The 17,737-nt window shown below is 43.1% G+C and overlaps 1 protein-coding gene across 1 annotated transcript; it reads right to left on the bottom strand.

The window, feature by feature from the left end:
• Nucleotides 1-2,069: 2,069 nt before the first annotated feature.
• On the bottom strand, nucleotides 2,070-6,837 carry LOC131721885 (G-protein coupled receptor 54-like). The gene is made up of 6 exons (XM_059015215.1): nucleotides 6,353-6,837; nucleotides 5,834-6,085; nucleotides 5,420-5,544; nucleotides 5,041-5,176; nucleotides 3,422-3,660; nucleotides 2,070-2,814 (listed from the first exon to the last, which is right to left on the bottom strand). Exons 2-6 carry the CDS (start codon nucleotides 6,081-6,083, stop codon nucleotides 2,434-2,436), a joined length of 1,131 nt encoding a protein of 376 aa, XP_058871198.1. The 5' UTR covers nucleotides 6,084-6,085; nucleotides 6,353-6,837; the 3' UTR covers nucleotides 2,070-2,433.
• Nucleotides 6,838-17,737: the final 10,900 nt, after the last annotated feature.

The following is a 17,737-nucleotide window of genomic DNA, read 5'->3' as shown; positions in this document are numbered from 1 at the left end:
GTGGAAATATCAAGGTTTCTTGTCTATAACCCATCTCCAGTTCTGAATCCAGTAGAGCAGAAGTCTCCAACCCTGGCCCTGGAGAGCTACTGGGTCTTCTGGTTTCCATTTCAGCAGGATTGGGGCTCTCCAGTACCAGGGTTGGAGGCCCCTGCACTAGAGCATTGAAGAGGTTGGAGGTGAAAACGAGACAGGCTTCAAGTATTGATCATTTAAAACATGTTCATGTTGCTACTAGTTACTACAATATAAATGGGGGGGGGGGGGGTGAGGGGGCATGTCTACACTGTGTGCAAAAAAAAAAAAGTTTCCTACCTCACTTAGTTTCAAACAGTGTCCTCTGATTCCGGTTTCAGTACTGGCTAGGGGTTAACTTTGTCAGCTCCTTTTAGGGGGTTAAAAAAATCAAGTTCCCTCCTGTAGCAAGCAGCTGTGCTCTATCACTTATATAGTCACCTACTGGTAAGACTGGAATCCCTTTCCAAGTCATTGAAAGTCATTTCCGTTATACTATGCCCCCTAGTGGTGATCCTTATGAATACCAATTAAAGGGACACTTTACTTCATCTAATTTTCCTAATATTTTATTTAGCAACTTCATTTGTAACAGTGTTGAAAGCCCATTCATTCTGTCATTGTATTTGAATGATGGCAAGGTTCTAGAATGAGATCCTACAAAAATACTCAGGAAGATACTCTCGGGCTTTACAACATCGTTCAGGTTTGAGATATACTGTAGAGCTCTGTGACAGGCGTCTGCTGTGTGGGTCTGTGTATTCGCTGCTGAGTGACAGGCAGGAGACCGAGACGGAGGTTGTAGTTGATATGCTCGCAGGAGCACAGGTTTTATTAACATAGAACAACACTGAACAGCTTACTTGACACTATCAACAATGGTAGTGCACAGAGGATATACAACGCAGTGTACAAAAAGCAATATAAAACACTGTACAAATAAAAGGTGCCGTGAAAACTCCTAATAAATGGAGGTCTGCTTCTACACCTCGCTCACTATACTCTGGTGGGATTTATAATCCCTGAACTAACCCTGACCCTGGTTAGAAATTAAGAGTTTGGGGGTCATCTTTGCTCCTGATCTCTCATTTTAGGGAAGTTACTAAAGTATCTTTTTACTATTAGCCAAAGAGAAATATAGCCAAACTTAGACCAATTATTTCTGTATCTGATGCCGAGAGACTATGCATGCCTTTGTTTTATCTTATCTTAGTGGATTTTAATGTAATTTTAAAATTGCTGCTTTTGTATTATGTTTATACGGTTATTTAAATATGTTATTTAAATGGTCTGATTATGGCATTTGTACTGTATGTGTGACATGCTATACAAATGTATTGTGGTTTGTTCTTTTTTCTGCTGTGTACTGTACACAGCTTTGCGATACTTTTGTATAAAAAGTGCTATATAAATGCAATAAATAAATAAATGCAATAAATAAATTAAAACACACAGTGATCAGCGGTTTCGACTTGCTGACTCTTCAGTATTCAACCCTAGTTCACACACACAGCCGTCTGTGAATTTCAGCTTCTTTATGTTCTGATCCCAGTTTACTCTCATGGCGATCAGAGGATTTCAGCAAGGTCTTCTAGGTAGAGTGGACACTCTTCAGCTCGTTATCTTATGGCTTTACAGAAGCCCAGTTGTGTATAAACAGAACCCGACGCCCCGCTGGGACACCCCTACCTGCTGATTAGATTCCGCAGCTGGTAATCACACACAGCAGGCAGGCTCTCCCAGGAGCGTCAGGCACTTCATTCATTATTTACAACACATGCACACAAGATTTACAATACACACTCAAAACCTCCTCTTCATGCGAGGGCTCAAACGCATCTGAAAACAATCTAATGGTCTGCAAAACAGTCAAAACATTACTTCAAACAATCTTGTGAACCGGGCCCATAAAACAAACTTCTCACAAAAAAGTCAATCACATAAGCTGGCACAGTTTATACTTTGTTTATATCAATTAACATTATAATACAAGGGGCATAGAGTGCCCTGGCTTTCCACCAGTCGTAAGACTTGCTCAAGACAGGCAAGGGTCCCTGCGTGGCTCACCTGGTAAAAGCACAGCCGCGGCAGTGCAGACTTGTGTCTTGCATGTATGAAGCTGCTGGTTGTTGCCGGGGATTCCACAGGAAGCGTCGTATTGGCCCTGGCACTCCTGCAGATTAGGCAAAATTGGCAGGAGGAACATTATTGGACATGGGGAAAAAGACTAAATAATAGGGTACACTAGTATATGTAATCCCTGCTGGTCTCTTTGTCATAAAACAAACTCACAGCATTGGTTTCTGTGGTGCTCCAATTTCTTAAAAAGAATGCACTACTTAACAGTGCAACTTAACAACAGCCTCCGATTCCATGGGCCACATTAGCAGGGTCTAGGGGTAGCCTCGGGTGGTCCACTTACTCCTGGCTCGTGGGTGCAATCTGAGATCCAGAGGAGATGAAGTGCATCTCTGCGTTGGCAGTGCCCTGGGGAAGGTTGGCGGCCGCGATGCGCTGCTTGAATATGAAGGGGAAGGCTTTCTTGAAGGCCTTGCGGAAGTTAGTTCCCATGAAGGAGTACACAATCGGATTGACAGTGGAGTTGGTGTAGGACATGCAGTGAGCCCAGATCTTCACCTTGTAGATGTAGTAGTCACGCTCAAAGCTGGGGCTGAAGGCCTGCACCAGGATGTAGAGCTGGATGGGGCCCCAGCAGAGGGCAAAGAGAAGCACCATCACAGCCACCATGCGGGAGATCTTGGCTCTCATCGCCTCCGAGCGCCCCGCCAGCAACTGCAGCTGGAAGTGGGGAGACGTTTGAAACTCCTGACTAGCTTTATGAAAGCATATGTAGCTTCAAATTTAATTTCCTTTGTTTTTACTGCCCTGCTGCCTTTTTATGAGTGAATGATAAATCTGTTTTAGGCTACTTTCACCTGAGTTCAAGAACTATGCCAGTGGCCTGCCATAGACATCTGTAAGGTATTAATCAACAGACTCTTATCTCTATGTCTTTATGGAAGTAAAAGCCAATGCCATCTAGTGATCTGCCACTTGGGAAATATGTTTAATTTAGTATTGCTGGCATTACAAATGCTGGGGAAGAGATAATGCTGGCGCTTACAGATATAAAGATACTTTGGCCAACAAAAATGTCATTTGAAGCGACTTACTCTTTAGCATTATTTCAGGTCCCCAATTGTATTATTCTTAATTTGTTTTGCTTAAGACAAATTCAGGATATGTAAATATTTCAAATACAACACTGCAGCTAAACTGTTGAATCCTGGAATTCAAGCATCAATCCTCGTTAGAAAATGTGCATATGTTCTTCTGGTTTTATCCACTATAGGCCCATGTAAAGAAACCTCCATGATTATGACAATAAGAAGAGCAGTGCTTCTACCAGATAGTTGTTGTCAGATGGTTCCACAGTGGGGCGCCCCATCTGGCATAGCATGGCGGTGTAACACACACAGATGGTCACTAGGGGGAGCAAGTAGACCGCCAGGAAATTGTAGAGGATGAAGGCTTTCTCGTGGGAGATGGAGGGGAAGTGTTCAGTGCAGTAGGTCTGTGGTCCGAACCATTCCCCTTTGGTTATCCGGTGGTACATGGGGACTGGGATGGACACCAAGAATGAGCCTGCAGCATAGAAAAGGAACAGGCGGGAGTCCAGACAACGCAAGGACACTTCTTCAACTTTTCATGATGTGCGCAATCATTCAGGGTGGTTCTTATTGCAATCACTCAAACACTGTTTTTGTTTTTTGATCAGTCTGTGTTGCTTTCACCAGAGTTCAGGATCTGCCCTTCAGTTCCAGTTCCCTATCTTTACTATCTCTAGCCTGCGATACACTAGCCTTGCAGTAGAAGTAAGAGCCAGCGCCATCTAGTGGTCTGCAATTTTAGTTTTGCTGTTCACTAGATGGTGCTGGCGCTTACTAATATAAAGACACATCTACAAGGAGGCTTGGTGGTCCAGTGGGTAAAGAAAAGGTCTTGATACCAGGAGGTTCAATCCCAGCTCAACCACTGACTCACTGTGTGTGACCCTGAGCAAGTCACTTAACCTCCTTGTGCTCCGTCCTTCGGATGAGACATAAAACCGAGGTCCTATTGGAAGTGACTCTGCAGCAGCAGTTGTGATGCATAGTTCACCCCCTAGTCTAAGTCGCTATGGATAAAAGCACCTGCTAAATGACTAATTAATAAAATTTACATTTGTCTATGGCAGGCAACTAGAACTGAAGAGCAGCACCATAACACTGACTTATCAAAGCACATAACACAATATCATTTGAACTACTTACTCTCGAACATGTGCACTGTAGCAGACACCTATGAGATCAAAGAGGAACAAGTGGCCCAACATATTCCATATTCATCGCAATCCCTATTGCTAATTGTGTTTGCCTCCAAAGGTCACTTTATGCAAATACTTCAAGCTTAACAATGTAAATTAATGGAAATAACATCAAAATAACAGACAGAGAGATCAGGATGGAATCAAGAGAACATCAAGATATCAAACCTCACATTAATTTGTCATATGACCAATACTATATGGCACTATATAGTACTGGACATATTCTAAATAATATGTCTTATTTTTGTTAAGGGGTTTGCACTGTTTCCCTACAGCAGCAGTAAGGCACATGTCAGAAAGTTCTTATGGATGTTACTAAGCTATTGAACCCTGGAGGCGAGAGCCCAGTCAGGGAAGTGGAATGGCTGACCAGAAGGGAGGCATGAGGAGGTTCATTTTTCTCCCTAGCCTACATGTAGATGAGCTTTAGGCTAATGTTTCACACTCTGTGGGCTCCCAGCCAAGATCTGCAATTCAACATGACCACGATTTGAAACAACAGGCTCCTGATTGCATGACTAAACCTGCACCACCTACGCTAGTGCCTTTACTGGATAACCTTCTTTGTTTTAATCCTTAATAAAAGATAACATGTAGCTCAAACTAGAGCCTTCTCCTGGACTAAACGCTGCTCGGATTTTGTAAGCTGATCTTACCTATCCAGATCCCCAGACTCACTGTGGCGGCGACTTGAGGAGTTCTCTGTCGCAAGGAGTGCAGTGGATACACCGTCACGTACCAGCGGTCAACGCTCATCGCTGTCAAAGTCACGCACGTCGCCTGGGCAGAAACCTGGAGAGAGAGAGAGAGGATAGGCACCAGAAGTGCGAACCCACAACCTCTAAATAAAAAATAACCACTAAAACACACATCGGCTATTCATGTTAATAGGATTCTCCTGGGATCCTATACTGTAACATTTGGTCCTGAAAGGTAGCCATGGCAGTTTTTCCACCATACTTTATTCTAACTCGGCTGGATGACTACTGTGGCTTTCACCATTTTGAAAGAGTAATGTATCTAAATGACTGTCACCTGCTGGATGTAATTGACTAATTTGCACATGAACTCCCCGAAGATCCAGCTGGGAAGTGGGTACAGAGCGGCGGTGAAGGGCACGCAGCACACCAGGAAGATGATGTCAGTGGTGGCCAGGTTAGCTGGAGAACGGGAAACCATTTGTTCGTTAATTTGGTTTCGGTAGAACAATTGGTACTATAGTTTGGTACAGTGCATATGCTCAAAATGCCGAGGACCAATTTAACCTCAGACTTGAATACAGTATTACGTTTTTGGCAGGACAACTTCTCGTAGCCCATAGAGTTCACATAACATTAAAAAAAAAATTGTGACCGACTGTAATATATTAAGAAAGAAAGAAAGAAAGAAAGAAAGAATGAAAGAAAGAAAGAAAGAAAGAAAGAAAGAAAGAAAGAGAAATGCACTTACCGATGTAGAAGTTGGTGACAGTCCTCATTTTCTTGTGTTTGGTAACGACGTAGATGACCAGTGAGTTGCCCGCGAGCCCCACCACCATGAGAATGGCGAAGAAGAGGGGCACGAGCCAGGCATCGACCAGGAACGGGGGGTTAAGCGGACCCGAGCTGTTCCTGCACAGACCCGACCCGACACACGAGTCATTGAGCAGGAACGCGATGGAGTCCTTCAAACTGGGGCTCTCCGACGCGTCAGGAAACATCTCTAATAATAATCATTCACACCTATACATTCAATGCATAGTAATGAAGGCTCAAGCCAAAACGTGTTTATTATTATTATTATTATTATTATTATTAAAGCCGCATTCCTTATAATAAAATGAAAATAGAATCATACTGAGAAGACCCAACAGTAATAATAAATAGATCTATAACTTCACAAGTACAGTACATTGATAAAGGCAGTAGCCGAAATGTTTGTCGACTTGACTTAGTGTATTAAGGTGTACACAGTAATAATAATAATTACCTTTCAAGATTTGAGTAGGTTGTCTACTTCAGACTTTTGCGCTGCTCCAAAAATGTCAAACTATTATAAATTGGGCTTTCCAAATAACATTAGTAAGCGCACAACATCTTGCGGCTGTTTTTGAAGCTGAAATGCTGTTCTTCAAGTAGCAAGAGTAAGGTGACGAGGAACTCCCCGGTGCGGTGCTGCTGCCTGACTGATACAGGTCGGTTTGTATTATTATTACGAGACAACCAGACTTCGCAATGGATAAAGAGAGCTGCCGCGCATTCTTCCTGCAGGTGGCTTGTCACTGAAGTCCATGCAGTTTTCTTTGAAAAAAAAATGCTAATTCTGCCTGGTAGGTTTCAAAATAAATTCAGAAATACATAATAGTTCATAAACTGACTTGTTGTTTTCCAAGATCACGAGGCGCAACACGTTCGGGCAGAAAAAGCACAAAAACATTTTCTGATGGAAATGAAACTCTACCGCGGTTTTATCAACCTGTCTTTATATTAAATACAGAGAGCCTGTTCTGCTGTTGCGTCTGATGCCCATTTAGACCGTGCTGCTATTTATATGGTTGTCCCATCGCGAGGGGCGGGGTGTGGGGCGGGGTGTGGGACGGGACACGGACGGACGGACGACCAGCCTGCAATGCTTATTTTAGCATTCTGTAATAACATGTGTTACCTGAACACATACAGGTATCTGTGTGATTTTGGAGCCGGTCTAACGCACATGACGCGCGTTTCAGCTCAATCGCTCAATTGTGCACGCTATTATTTGACACACTAGAGTGAACAAACCTGTGCTTCAATCGGTAAACCTTGTGCATGAGTCACTGTACGTAGTTCCATTAAAAGTGCAACAACTTCCATAAATATTTCATTTTATGGCCGTCATGTTTTTGAATATAATTAGGACTAAATGCTGTAATTTGATGGAGGTTCTGAAGTTTCTGCAGCATCAAAGAGGCACCCCTTATATCCCCGTGCTACACGTAGTACCAGCGTGCTATCCAGGCTTGCATATGTACCACTTCCCTTGAAATATCAGCGATTACCAGCAAACATCTAACTTATTAACACATCTCCCTCCAAGCACAACTTCAAAACGATACTACCCCTTAACTGGGTGTAATTAACACATTCATACATGGCCTGATTCTTCCTAGGACAAAATCCAATATACCGGTCCTGTATTTGTTTTACACCTGCATAACGAACTGAAGCATACAACAAGTGATATTAGTGGAATTATATTGTTAGCAACAGTAACTTTAATATTGCAAACATCACCTTAACCCACACATGCAGCAGAACTGACATGCAGGGTCTGGCTCGGGACTTGGTACTAGTCTTCCTTCTAAGAAATTAAAGAGAAAAATACCCCTAGAGTCTGCGAGAGCGGGGGCGGAAGATGACTCAACGTTGGACAACACGGTTAACGACTTAGGAACGGAAACGGATATGAGTATGGAGAGTACTTCACAAAAGACTAGTTCAAGATCTGCAGTTAACAAAGACATGGAACTCCAGGTTTGTGTCTGCGGCTGGAGCAAGGCGACAATGGTCAGGGGTTTGAAGATTCATCAAGGGAGAATGAAATGCTTGAGGGAGAAGGGACAAGGGCCTCGCATTGATCAGTACTTCTTACGAAGTCAGTCAAGTCAGTCGAATGAAATCCAGCGACAGGAAGCAAACAACCACAGTTCGCAGGATATCAGCACCCCTGTCATAGATGTGAGGAGGACTTGCATGGACACAGTTAGTGATGAACCTAATGATCCTTGTGAACCCGGTCAGACAAACCAGCATAAGAGAGAAAAGAACCTCAACGGGCACAAGCCTGGAGTTAAATGGCCAAGAGCTTGTGAGAAAACTGCATGGGACACAGTAAACACAGATCTCTGCGTTGCATTGGAAAGATTAAGTGGAACAGTTGAAAAGAAGCTGGATAAATTTGGGGACATCATCTACGCATATGGAAGTGAGAGGTTTGGAGTTGAAAAAAGGAAGGAAAAAGTACAAACTATTCCTGGAAAGTCTAGACGGCAGCAAGAGATTGAACGCTTAGTTAGAGAAAGGAGACAGCTGAGGAACCAATGGAGAAGAGCAGAACAAAGTCAGAAGGAGGGACTCAATCTCTTACAAAGGGTCATAAAAGATAAGCTTGCAACATTGCGCAGAGCTGAGCGCCTACGGAAACGCTACAAAAAGAAGGAGCGTGCGAGAGCTAACTTTTATAAAGACCCATTCAAATTTGTAAAGAAGTTATTCACCAGTGAGAAGAATGGCACACTAAAAGCATCTAAGGTTGAGCTGGAGAGATATTTGGAGGAAACACATACAGATTCAAAAAGGCAGGAGCCTATGTCAATTCCGTCAGACATCCCACCTATCAATCCACCAGAATACCAAATGGAGGACTGTGCACCTAAGTGGAAAGAAATAGAGCAAGCTGTGAAAAAAGCAAGGGCTTCATCATCTCCAGGGCCTAATGGAGTTCCGTACAGAGTGTACAAGAGTGCTTCAGGAGTTCTACGAATTCTGTGGAAATTGATGAAAGTGGCAAGGGAAAAACAGGTTGTACCAAGAGCATGGCGCCGAGCAGGTGGAGTCTTTATACCTAAAGAAAAAGATTCTACAAGCATCAGTCAGTTTCGTCCCATTTCCCTATTAAACGTAGAAGGCAAGATTTTCTTCAGCATTATTGCTCAGAGATTGTCAGCTTACCTATTAAAGAACTGCTTCATTGACACTTCAATACAAAAAGCAGGCATTCCAGGTTTCCCAGGTTGCTTAGAACACATCAACGTGATCTGGCAACAAATTCAATCAGCTAAAAAGGAGAGGAAGGAGCTCCATGTGACATTCCTGGATTTGGCTAATGCATATGGTTCAGTGCCACATGAACTACTTTGGGCAGCATTTGATTTTTTCAGTGTACCGATGACAATAACAAATTTAGTGAAAGCCTATTTTGGAGATTTGCAATTCAGTTTTTCAACTTCAGAATTCAGCACTACATGGCAATGCCTAGAGGTTGGAATAATGGCAGGATGCACCATTTCTCCGCTGGCTTTTACCATGGCAATGGAAGTAATCATTAGGGCATCAAAATGGGTAGTAGGAGGAGAGCGCTTGGCTTCTGGAATGCGACTACCACCAATTCGAGCATACATGGATGATATGACAACCATGACTACAACAGTAGCCTGCACTAATCGATTATTGGGCAAATTAACCAATAACATTGAATGGGCACGAATGCAATTCAAGCCCACTAAATCAAGGAGCATCTCTATAATTAAAGGCAAAGTAGTAGATAAAACATTCTTCATTAATGGTGAGGCAATACCAACAGTGTCTGAGAAGCCAGTGAAGAGTCTTGGGAGATGGTACGACGGGGATCTAAAGGACACAGTTCGTGTGGGAGAAGTTAGACAACAAGCAGTGGAAGGGTTGAAGAGCATAGACAGCTGCGCTCTACCAGGTAAACTAAAACTCTGGTGCTTTCAGTTTGGTCTACTGCCGAGGTTGCTGTGGCCACTGACTGTGTACGAGGTTTCTTTGACAACAGTAGAGAAGCTGGAAGCTTTAATCAGTTCATACATCAGGAAATGGTTGGGAGTTCCACGCTGCCTCAGCAGAGTGGGACTTTATGGTAAAGGAATACTGCAGCTACCAGTCTCTGCTCTAACCGAGGAGTTTAAGTGCGCCAAGGTCAGACTGGAAATGACTTTAGTAGAGTCACACGATAAATGCGTAAGGGAGGCAGCACCTGTGTTGAAAACTGGAAGAAAGTGGGCGGCAAAGAAAGCTGTGGAAGATGCAAAGGCTGCCCTTCGAATTGGTGATATCATGGGGCAAGTTCAGCATGGAAGAGGGGGTCTTGGTTTCAGTTCAACTCCTCCTACATGGCACAAGGCGGCCCCAGCTCAAAGGAGGAAGCTGGTAGTCAACGAGGTGCAAAAGCAGGAGGAGAGGATGAGGTGTATAAAGGCCATTTCCCAGGCCAAGCAGGGAGAATGGATGAGATGGGAGAGTGTGGAACAACGCAAGATTGGCTGGAAAGACCTATGGTCAATGGAACAGAGCAGGATCAGTTTCCTCATCAGGTCAACATATGATGTTCTCCCATCACCACAGAACCTAAACCTCTGGGTAGGAGAGGATCCCTCATGTCCTTTGTGTTCATCACCTGCAACATTAAGGCACATTTTGACAGGATGTAAGGTGGCTCTTAGCCAAGGACGGTTTACTTGGCGCCATGACCAGGTGCTGCGATGTTTGGCCTTAGCATTGGAAGACAAGCGTAACATGACCAATAAGTTGTCACCTGTTCCATCAAAACATTACACACAAAAGACAACATTCCTCCGCCCAGGAGAGCAACCACCAAGAAAAGGTGTTAAAACCAATTCTCGCCCAGGACAACTGGAAGCTGCTAGAGACTGGAAAATGCTGGCAGATGTTGGTCAACGGCTTATTTTTCCACCTGAGATTGCCACCACTAACCTTCGACCAGATATTGTCTTGTGGTCTGGATCAGCACGCCTTGTTCACCTGGTAGAGTTAACAGTGCCATGGGAGGATGCTGTAGATGAGGCGTATGAGAGGAAGAAACTGCGGTATGCTCAACTAGCCACTGAAGCGGAACAGCGAGGATGGAGAGTTCGGGTTTACCCAGTGGAAGTGGGTTGTCGAGGATTTGTGGCACACTCTACAACCCGGTTTCTCAGAGACGTCGGATTCAGTGGCCAAGAGTTGCGTCGCACAGTGAAGAACTTATCTGAAGCAGCAGAGAGGAGCAGCAACTGGCTGTGGTTGAGACGGAAAGATTCTGGCTGGGGACAGGTAAGTAAGCTGGGCTGAGTTGAGTGGGGGACGGAGGGGGGTGATGCTGGGACGCCAGAATCACCGTCGAGCCCTCTTGAGGTGTCGTGGGCTAGTCGACAAAACACTGAGGATGGAAGGTGCCCACTTGAAAACCCCAGAGATGTACCCTACTTAGCTCAATCCAGACGGTTGTCATGCTGATGCGCTGGGGAGGCCGCACTTTGGTTGATCCCCGGAGCCAGCATCGCAGCCGTTGTGTGTGCTGATGCGCCAGGGAGGCAAAATAAGCTGATCCCTGGAGCCAGCATTACACTTCAGCCATTAACACCAGACAGAAGGATATCTACATCACCATATGGAAGGAAACGTAAATGGATGGAGACACATATGGATCACATTAGTTTACTGTAAAGCTACGTCTTAGTTGGTGCTTATCTTGGCGAGAGCCGAGTTCAAATCAGCATGAAGTTTTAACATCTACTCTCGTGTAATGGAAATCTTGACTGGAGGGGTATGGCATTGATTTAGGGAACGCGGATAGTTCTGCATCAAATGCTTTTAGTCCCTGAACTTTCATGTGCTCCACATTCACTAACATGGAGAAAAAAACACCCTAGAAAGAGATCTATAGCACACGCCTACATAGTTTAACTGTCGGAGGATGAAAGGGTTAGTCACCAATTTCGGTAAAAGCCCTTCAATAATAATAATAATAATAATAAAAAAACGGGTTAGATAAACCATGTTACTAGAGAAACTTTTTATTGTTTTCTTTATTTTTCTAAATTCAGGTATAAATGTTTTTCAAGTACTATAGATAGATAGATAGATAGATAGATAGATAGATAGATAGATAGATAGATAGATAATACTGTTGCTTGTAATTTCCATTGCTGTTGCTCACATTGTGATTGCAGGTGGAATACATGGAGTAACATTGAGATTCAACACAGGAGCAGGGCATTAGGTAACAATATGGACAGCAACTCTGAATTATTTTAAGTTGTATTTGAAAAATACCTGCTAGATCAGTCAAAGTGTCTTTACAGGAGTGAAAGCCTGTGAATACCTACTCTGTTGGTTCAACGACATATAGTTTGTATCAGATGGAAATGATGTCAAAATAAAATGAGCTATTATGATTTAAAATATAGTAGTGCTGTGTAGAGCTGAGGGAATACAGAGACACTTTTACAGGAGCAGTGGCTTGAAACCTGGTTCCAGGAGACCGGGAGACCTTCTTAGAGGCTGCATCAAACCCCAAGTCTCCTCTGGTGTGCCGTGCAGCGGCCTGAAACCGAGTCTCCTGAAACCAAGTTCCGAGCCACAAAGTGGCTTCGTGTTCCCTCAGCTTAAGATTTTCACCCACTGCTATTCACCCACTCAAGGTCAGAGCGGCTGGTAAGCCCACTCATGACAAAGGCCACTTTGACCTCTCATGGAGGGGATCTCAGCTTGTATGATACAGCACCCTGTGCAATATTCTACATGTACCCAATAGCTTGTATCTGATGGTACAGTCAGAGAGTAGGTGGGCAGGCAGAGTTGAAATGAAACATGATTTGAATGGCATGAGGAACGCCGCTAGCACCAGGGATTCTCCAGACAAGCTCTAAGCAAGGTACAGACAGATGAACCTAGACACACTCAGAACGATTTAAAACTCCTTCAGATATAAGTAGGAAAAATGTAAAGCAATTATAAAAAAACATTTTTTTTTCTGTAGAATCTCTAATGGATTGTTTCAGAAGTTATGATGAAGTCTGCCTTTAATTAAAACACAGAAGCAAAACTCTGCCATTCACAATGCAGATTTCTGCATTAAACCATTTTGCATCATCATTCTGAAAAAAAAGAGGATAAAACTATTGGCACCAATGCCAGCTTAAAAGAGACCCTGGAGTGCAGTGTTCAAGCAATCTTTAAAATGAGGTACTCTGTCTATAATTGTGTGCCGTCAGCAGCAGGGAGAATGCAGAAAGAAGGAGATTTAAATTACACACATCAGGCAAATCATATTGTCTGAGGCACACATGTGGAAAATGTTCTCTAATTGCTTGGTACAGGAAATAACTTTAATTACTTAAGCTTATTACATTGTGGTATGGTTCCTTGCAGTAAAAATGTTTCCCCACACTTAGGGGAAGATATAATTATTTTGCACTGCGCCCTATGTACGCTTAAGTGCAATGCAAATTACTCACGCGCACAAATAATGATCAGCAATTATAACGTGGGGCTCAATGAGCCATGCGTCAGAGAAAAGGCAGCAAAGTCCTCTTGGCGCACAGAAAATAAATGTTTTCTGAGAAGGAGCTGAGAGTCCTTACATCTGAGGCCACTCAGCATGAAATGGAGTTGTTTGGAAAAGCCTCAGCCAACATCAGTTATGTTAGTATCCTTAGGAAATTATATGTATTGACCTGCCCTTTTCAGCAATGCATCCAGAAATGTGCCTGGCACTCTGGAAAAGGAGGATTGGGCTGTCCCTCTAGACACTCCAACTGTGGTCTGAAAGGTATCAGAGGCTAAGTAGTGCAGAGAACACAGCACTTTCCCATGTGCTGGGATAGCGGTCCCTAGATTGACGCTGGGGTCTAGCTCATCGCTCAGCTATTAGGTTTAGGATGACCTGCGGAGTGAGACGATAACGCTGTAGCAATGCATCCCAAACAAAGTGACCCTTCTCCGAACGTGTTCCTAACTCTCCTCAACAAGAGCCAAGTGTCGCTGCATCAGGAAGTGTCACCATCACCAATGACAGGTCTCTGCAGGTGTGTGCTTTTATACAGCTCTTAGTTACTCACTTCAACAATGGTTTGCACCTTGTATAGAGGTGTAAAGTTTTTGGAGAGTCATCGATTGCCTAAGTGCAAGGCAAAATCCTTACATCACATTGGAATGTTTGCGCCCACTTAGTATCCAGATCCCACCCAATTCCATTCTCTTTTCTTAATCTAATTGCATTTCTTTATAATTCTAATGGATTAATGATGGCAACGTGCAAATTTGATAGCGGGTGCAGAACGCCAGGAGAACACCATTCTTTATCACTTTGCGCCTTTCCTTCCCTCTACCCTTTAATGTAGTATGACGTACCTTTGTGCATGCACATCCTGTCCTATAAATACTGTGCTTGTGTCTTCGGAAAACAGACACATTTTAATTTAAATATGAATACAAAAGGATGTCCAAATGAAACATTTCTCACCCTGGACTTAATGTGATCAGATGCCTTGCTCTTCTTCGGTGTTTGTAATCCTTGTGAGTGGTTCTGGGTCCTGTTGCCCCAATGTTAGAAGTGAATACATCGTGTGTAGGGTGTCTCTCATTGTATAAGAGATGGACTGCAAAGCAAAGCCGAGCCATTCTGCAAAATGATGTCTTATACAATAAGAGGTGCCGACACACAACATATTCACTTATTATACACTAATGAAGATTTTACTCAGAAATTGCTTAAACAAAATATATTTGTATTTTTAAAACGTTTTTTTTTCTTTTCTATTTCTGCTTACTCTCTCTCTCTCTCTCTCTCTCTCTATATATATACATATTCTAGTCAAAAGTTTACATACCCCAATGGAAATTTATAATTTCTAGAACTTTCTGGAAAACAAGTTAGGCATAGGATGATTGCTGTCATTACCAATAAGTCAGTATGGGATAAAGTAAAGAGCTGTCTGATGACCTTAGGCAGAACATTATTTATTGTCATAAAACTGAAGAAGTATACAAGAAGATTTCCAAGCATTTGAGTATCCCAATTTCAACTATTGTTTCTATTATCAAGACGTACAAGACTCATGGTACTGTCACAACGCTCCCTCGGTCTGGAAGAAAGAAGGTTCTTTCACCAAGAACAAGTAGAAGAATTGTGAGGAAGGTTAATAACTCGACTGCCAAAGATATTCAAAGTGAATTGGCTGCAAGTGGGACTGGGGTTTCCATTTCAACCATAGGTCGAGTATTGCATGGTGAAGGTCTCAATGGTTGTAGGTCAAGGAAAAAGGCGCTCTTAGGAAAACATCACAAGGACAATTGCTTAAAGTTTGCAAAACGGCATTTGAATGATGGATGTGAGTTCTGGTCAAAGGTTTTGTGGAGTGATGAAACAAAGAGCTATTTAATCACACTGATAGTTGTTACGTTTGGAGAAACCCTGGTGAGCCATACAAAGAAAAGAACACCATACCTACTGTCAAGCATGGAGGTGGTAACATCCTTCTATGGGGCTGTTTTTCCTCTAATGGCACAGGAAATTCATCTGTGGGGAGTGGGGGCACTTTGTGCTAAACTGCCCCCTCCCAGAGGAGGAGGAGGAGGAGAAGTTGCCTGCCCAAAGACCAGAGAAGGAGGAGTTGCCTGCCCAAGAGCCAGAAAGGGAGGAGCTACCATCCTGCGTGTGGAAGGGGGAGGAGCCGCTGCCGTCTTCAGCGCCGCCACCTCGCACTGTTGTCAGCAATGCTGCATTCACAATTGTCACTGCCATGCGCCACCACTACCTGTGTGAGCAGCGCTACCGCTACTGCCGGAGTGCCCCACGCTGATGTCAGCACTGCTAGCTGCACATCCGGAGGAGTCAGCATTTCCGCTGTCAGCATTGCCGCTGCCTGCGTGGTCACGGCTGGAATGCCCCGCACCATTGCCAGTGTGGCTATGGCTAGAGTGCTTGCCAACGCTGCCACTAGCAGCATTTGCGCTGCTGGAATGCCTCGTCCCGCTATCAGCGTTGGAGACACCCTAGCAGCCTTGTGTGCTGTGCACAAGGGGGGAGGTGTGTGGCAGTGTGGTAGGGTGAAAGCCCTGCTGGTGCATGTGCGTGTGTGTGTTCTGTGGGGAATATTGGATTGGTAGTTTTTCCCTGTCAAAACACGTGGGAATGTGGCTGGAGCCGACAAGTGAATACATGATTAAGTGATTAATTAGGCTCCAGCCATGGGTGTATAAAATACGTATTCACGGGGGTAATGAGAAAGGGTTAGGTTTGATGTTGGTGTTACACCTTTTGGCCTTTTGACAAAGGGTCTAACAACAGACCTTTTGTTTTGGCCCTTGTGCCGTTTGTTTTGTTAAATGTGTTTTTGTTAGTGTTTTGTCCGTTTTGTTTTGTCTGTTTGCTTTGATTATAAAGCGCATTAGCGCAATTTAACTTGCAGTGTTGTGTGTCCGAGTCTCTGTCCCTGCAATACCATCTGGTATCAAAAGAAAGATTTGGGTGAAAGATCACACCTAAATTTCTCATTTTGTCTGTAAGTTCATAAGAGAAGCCACCAAGGAGTAAATCAGACATATAACTGTGTTGCTTCTGAATCATCCCAGAATCATCACTTCTGTTTTATCTGAGTTTAGCATTAAAAAGTTTTCAAAAATACATTTTTTTTATGTTAGCAAGATAGGTACTCAAAATATTTACAGCCGAGGTGTCACCCTGTTTCAGGGATAAATATAGCTGTGTATCATCAGTGTAAAGCCGTGTCCACACTTGAGCGATCAGTTGCGCAACCCGATTGCTCCTGAAATCACGCAACTCAGTTGCGAGCAATTGCTGTGTCCACACCTGAGCAATTACTTGTGCAACAAGGTTCCCGCGTCTACAAGTTTCATTTTTTTACGATAACTGAGGCGACAGGTTTTTTTTAACATTTTTATTCCACACAAGGTGAAGTAGTTTTTTTCAGTTTCGACAACTGAGTTGACACTTTTTTTGGTCAGGTCGTACTTTGGTCCTGTAATTAACGAGGAAGAATTGGCTGTTATTATTTTTTCAGTTGTTCAGCAACTACTCTTTCTAAAACTAGACAGAAATGGAAGATTTGAAATAGGTCTGTAGTTATTAAGAACATTGTGATCCAAGGTAGGTTTCTTGAGCAGTGGTTTTAATATAACCCAGAACGACTAAGAATAATTGCAAACACCATACAATTTAACAGGGATATAAAAAAGCAAGGAAATGGACAGTTACTTTAACATTTTCCTTAAACCGCAAGGAAATCAAAGAAATTAGATTTGTATAAATTGCTTTCATTATGCATGCGGTTTCAAGTGCTGTTTGTTTGCTGAGCACCTGGCGCTATGCACAATACTATATCCAGAATAAAAAAACATTATACTTCAATAGTATCCCTTTTGCTAAAATATGTGTAAATTGGATACGAAAAGCAATTTTCTTTAAAGCAGAACTCAGATTTCTAAATGATTACAGAAGTAAAACCTGCCTTTATCCCAAGATAGAAATATAACATGACAGGTGATGAAGGAGGTCGCTTTGACCTCCATCTCCATAATGCAGCTCAGCACACACACAGTGTGACGGGTTCTGATCAGTATAAAGTGGTAAAAACAATGCTGTACCTGTTCCAATACGAGTGGCAAACACTGCTGCAGCAGCAAAGGTCATTCAAAATGATCTAGGAATCTATGAAAAAGACCTAGGAGTTTATGTTGACTCAGAAATGTCTTCATCTAGACAATGTGGAGAAGCTATAAAAGAGAGAAGTGTTGAATTTAAATCAAGGGAAGTAATGTTAAAACTTTACAATGCATTTTTAAGACCTCA

The sequence above is a fragment of the Acipenser ruthenus genome, chromosome 49 (assembly GCF_902713425.1).
Source record: "Acipenser ruthenus chromosome 49, fAciRut3.2 maternal haplotype, whole genome shotgun sequence".
Taxonomy (NCBI): Eukaryota; Metazoa; Chordata; class Actinopteri; order Acipenseriformes; family Acipenseridae; genus Acipenser; species Acipenser ruthenus.
The sequence above is the reverse complement of the archived record's forward strand: the minus strand, read 5'-3'. Positions and strand labels throughout refer to the sequence as shown.